The sequence below is a fragment of the Abramis brama genome, assembly GCF_963993115.1.
Source record: "Abramis brama genome assembly, chromosome: 3".
In the NCBI taxonomy this organism is placed as follows: domain Eukaryota; kingdom Metazoa; phylum Chordata; class Actinopteri; order Cypriniformes; family Leuciscidae; genus Abramis; species Abramis brama.
In genome coordinates, this window is record NC_139965.1 from 50036480 (window position 1) to 50041699 (window position 5220).

At 39.9% G+C, this 5220-nt stretch overlaps 1 protein-coding gene across 1 annotated transcript; it reads left to right on the top strand.

Moving 5' to 3' along the window:
• Positions 1-1883: 1883 nt before the first annotated feature.
• LOC311079927 (piggyBac transposable element-derived protein 4) lies at positions 1884-3293 on the top strand (the record flags this gene model as incomplete). The annotated part of the gene is made up of 1 exon (XM_084109648.1): positions 1884-3293. The coding sequence occupies one exon, from the start codon at positions 1884-1886 to the stop codon at positions 3291-3293; it is 1410 nt and encodes a 469-aa protein (XP_083965774.1).
• Between the last annotated feature and the right edge of the window lie 1927 nt (positions 3294-5220).

Below are 5220 nucleotides of genomic sequence, written 5' to 3' on the forward strand. Positions count from 1 at the left end.
AACGAAGGCCGATCGGAACGAAACTCGGTGGGCATGTTTCGACTCGTGGCCCTAGAGGTCTGTAAGAATTTTGAAAGAAATCAGCCACTAGTTGACGCTAACAGGTTTTACGGCTTTGTAATAGATCTCCTCATACTGAACAACTTTGCCTCAAAAACTACTGCTGTCAATTAATTTGTTCATTAAATACTTGCGATTATGTTAAAAACCTACTTTTGCGAACTAGTCCTATGTTTTTCACCCGATCGGAAATATACCAGTGCAGTACAATTCTCTGGACTCTCTAGAACAATAATTATATAAAAAACTTAAACTTTACCCATTGGGTAGCCATAATAGGATCATTTAGAAAATGGGTATGGCAAAAAACACTCAAAAGCCTGTAAATCCTAAACGAAAACTCAGACAACTCACTAAACTGCCTTATGTGCTTAAAGACCCTAAAAGCTTGAACCCCGATAAATGCTGCTTGCAGCTTTAATTATTATTATTATTATTATTATTATTTAGGGGTGTAACAATATATCGTGTCACAATAAATCACAATACAAAAATGCATCATGTATCGTGGGTAGTTCACCCAAAATAACAATTACTGTGTGAGGAAAAAAAATCAAGTTTTCAAGTATTGTATAATACAATACAATATATAAAGTATTATAATGCAATGGGAGAATATTTGTGGGTCCTGATATTGCCAAATGTCTGAAGTGGCCAGTAAATATATCTTAGTCAATGACACAGTGCAAGTATATTTGTCTAAAATAATTCTGTTTTCAGCTTCAGAATCATGAATATTTTTATTCTGGTGTCACCATTGTCTTGTGCATTATTCATTTACACCCACAATGTAATATGAAATTTAGCATTTTAATCAACAGTACATTTTTTTGGTTAATCTTTTACCATATGTCTTGGAGTATCACAATAGTATTAGTTCAGTTCAGAATCGTGATGTGTATCGAATCATGACACGAGGGTATCGTTACACCCCTATTATTATTATTATTAATAATATTAATATAAAGGATTAAAAAAATTCACAATATGAATGAATGCCTTTTTTCAGATGTTATATATAGTTATTATATATTTTATACATATGTTTTCTTCCCTTTTTATTGTAGTCGAGAGAAGAGATGCACTGCCCATCAGCATGCTTCCTGCAGACACTGGGGCTGAAAGATGTGTCCAGGAGGGTCCAGAGGGCCAGCAGAGGAGACAGAGGGCCACACCAAATACTTCCTCCATACCAGCCTCCCTGACTGGGATGGGAAGAGGGAGAGGAAGAGACAATGGAGCAGAAAGGTGGCAGGGAGACACAACACCTCATGCCCAAGAGGAGCCTGGAGCTGGGTGGAATGGGCCTCTAGAGTGCCCGCCGAGGAGACAAAGGGTCACACCAAATCCTTCCTCCATAGCAGCCCCCCTGACAGACAGAGAGAGAAGAAGAGGAAGAGACAGTGGAGCAGGAAGGGAACAGGGAGACACAAGACCTCATGCCCCAGATGAGCCAGGAGCTGAGTGGAATAGGCCTCCAGAGGGCCAGCAGAGGAGACAGAGGGTCACACCAAATCCTCCCTCCATAGCAGCCCCCCTGAGAGGGAGAGGGAGAGGGAGAGGGAGAGGGAGAGGAAAGGGGCGAGGAAAGGGGCGAGGAAGGGGAAGAGACAGTGGAGCAGAAAGGGACACAACATCTCATGAGCCAGGAGCTGAGTGGAATGGACCTGAGGTGACAGATAATGTCCAGCAGCTTCCATCCTTTTTCCCAAAAAGAACCCCTGGATTACAGGGTTTTGTGGGTGTGACATACTCTCCTGCACAAATTTTCAGACAGTTTTTTTAGTGACAAAGCTGTCAAGATAATCTGTCACAACTCCAATATGAATGCAGAAAAGGAGCATGCCAAGGGGAAGAAGTTTGTTTGGGAAGAGCTGCAGCCTGCCAATTTTCTGGTGTATGTGGGCCTTATGATTTATATGGCACTTGTAAAACTCCCAAAAGTTAGAGACTACTGGAGGAAGGGATCGCAGCTAAGTGTACACTTCCCTGCTACAATCATGACCAGAGATAGGTTCATGGCAATTAGCAGAACTGTTCACATGAGTAACCCAGAACATGACGTTGTAAATGACCAGAAAAAGGGCACCCCTGAGTATGATCCTCTCCAGCGTCTCCAGCCTCTTTACACAACTATAAAGCATGCATGCAAGGCATTTTGGCAACCTAGAAAGCAAATTGCCATCAATGAAAGAATGGTGGCCACAAAAGCTAAAATTGGGCTCAGACAGTACATGAAGGCCAAGCCAACTAAGTGGGGTGTTAAGCTGTTTGTGCTTGCTGACTCTAGCAATGGGTACACCTGCGATTTCTCCATTTACACTGGAAAGAGCCGATTCGTTTCAGGGCAGGGTCTCTCATACGATGTTGTCAGCAGCCTCATGGATTCATCATTCTTGGGCAGAGGTTATCATTTATATGTTGATAATTTCTATACAAGCCCAAAACTTTTTAGTGACTTGTATGCCAATGGTTTTGTTGTATGTGGTACATTCCGTGATTCACGCAGGAATACACCTAACACCAAGAACAATGCACTGACATCACGGAGCCCCAGGGGTTCAATCCGATGGATCAGACATCAGGAACTGTTGTTTGTGAAATGGATGGACACGAGAGAAGTGTCAGTTTGCTCTACTATACACCAAGCCTTTGATGGAGGCACTGTCACCAGAAACGTGCGCAGCAAGGAAACTGAGAGGTGGCAGAAAAAAAGCATCACAGCACCTTGCTGTGTGCTAGACTACAACAAATACATGGGAGGGGTAGACCTTTCTGACCAGCTCCTCCAGTATTACTCTGTTCTTAAAAGGTCCAACAGGTGGTACAGGACACTGCTGTACCACTTCATTGACATGGCTGCAACCAACAGCTATGTTTTGTACAAAGAGATGTGTCGGACATCAGAGACTGTGCTCATGTCTCACAGCCAGTTCATGGAGGAGTTGTCTGCAGAGCTGTGTGGAGTCCCAAAAGGCAGTGATGTGCCACCCAGAGCGCCACAGTGCCTACCTGAGTCATTGGCCTGTGTGGAGGAAGAGGAGGAGGGAAGTTCCTCATTTGAGAGACTGAGGTCAGCAGACACGGCAACAAAGGGCCGGCGGTGCTGCGTGCTCTGCAAGAAGCGCACTATTTGGAAGTGCGCACGCTGTGATGTGGCCCTGTGTCTTGTCGCCCACAGAAACTGCTTCAGTCAGTGGCATAGGAGCAGGGGGTCACAAGGTGGCACATAAACCTTAGGACTGTCGTCACGCAATCCAGTTTGGTTATTATATTATGTAACGTATACAGTTTGAGAAGATTGTTTGAATCATTTGCACTTTATTTATCTATTTGTATTAAGTTTGTGAATATTATTTGCACTATTTGTTCATTAGCACTCTGTATAATTACCCTCAATGAACCATTTATTCATTTGCACTGTTTATTTATTTTTGTATTTAGTTTGTGAAGATTATTTGAACCATTTGTTAATTTGCACTCTGTACATTGTATTGTTAGTATTTATATTGCACAGTTGTCACTACTTGTTATATTGTTTGCATTTGTTGTTCATGTTCAAATTATAATATAATTTTCTGAAGAAAAATGTTTGCTTCAGTGTTCTGTTGTAATATAACAACTTTTCAATTTACTTTACTCCCAGAACTTATTTGGACACATCTACATTGTCAGTAAATGTAATACACCTGTTTTTACTCAAAAACGCCTAGAATAATATTATTATAAATTGCTATAACTTGCTGAGGGATTGTTACATGTAGACAAAATTGCATCTGGAAGTCTAAAACAACCAAGTCTAACTTTCTAAAGAAAACAAAACAAAACTTCAGGAAGTTCTGTTTGAGTTCACACTGAAAACACCACATTTTTTGCTGCCGGTTTTCTTAAAATTCTGTTAATTTCATAAATTCTCTGACAAAATAAATGTAAAACTGGGACTTTAAATGAGCTAGATGGAAACTTTAGGTTCTCCTGTTTAAAATGATATATGGCACTTAATGCCTTCTGCTAGAATGGGTTAGAAAAACAAAGAAAAGTACAGGTGAGTCAGGTGCCCCAAATGTTCTAGGTCTTTAAGGGTTAATTACATCAATTCATACTATACCAGTCCTGCTGATTTCAATATTTAAACACAAAACACTCAATCATACACAAACTTACACGCACAGTAATGTTTATTCTAGCACACACACACACACACACACACACACACACACACACACACACACATAGCCTTCCTTCTCCACCCTCATGGTAATCTATCCCAAAAAATCTTTTTTTTTATTTTTTTTATTTTTTTTTTATTGTCTTGTCAATTACTGTTCTTATTTGTTTCATGTTGAATGTGTGATTCATGCTCTCTATATATACTTTTTTATAATATCAAATAATCATTGTATGCTGTACGTTTTATGTCTTTTACACTTTGTTTGGGTTTTGTATCATGTGTGTGGTTTTGCCAATATTTGTAATTATATTATTATATTATATTTATAACACCTATTGAAAATTAAAAAAAAATAATAATAATTTGTTCGCGGACATTATCTGCCTTCTCGAAGTTGTTCACGGACATTATCTGCCTTCTCGACGTTGCTCACGGACATTATCTGCCTTCTCAAAGTTGTTCACGGACATTATCTGCCTTAACGGTGAGACTGATTCAACTTTGTATACATTATGGACTAAGAACTATTATCAGCCCATTCATCTGCACTCATATGAAAACATCCATACCCTGAGTTTATTTTGTCTTGGTACGCTGTGTAAATACACTTTGGTGCTTGAACGAACGGTGTGTGTGTGTGTAACTCTTTTTGCCTCCTTTGATTAATTCCTTAAAAAGATTTATTATTTATCTTGATGTGAAATTCTCAATATACTACGGGAATTGTTACATAGTGGTGGCCCGTACGGGGAGGTTCTATTGTTTTAATTTAAGGGATACAATGGATTTGTCATAATGGAGGAAATAGAGAGTGACACACCAATGCCAATTGTTCAAGATGCTACTTGTATTAGCAACCAAGGGGCATCGGCTTCCAGTAATAATGTTGATGAAGTGGTGGATATTGCTGGGGCAACACCTAATATAGATTTCTTGGCTGGTCCATTTGTTACAAGACGCAATCCTACCGCTGAAGTAACATCCATGTT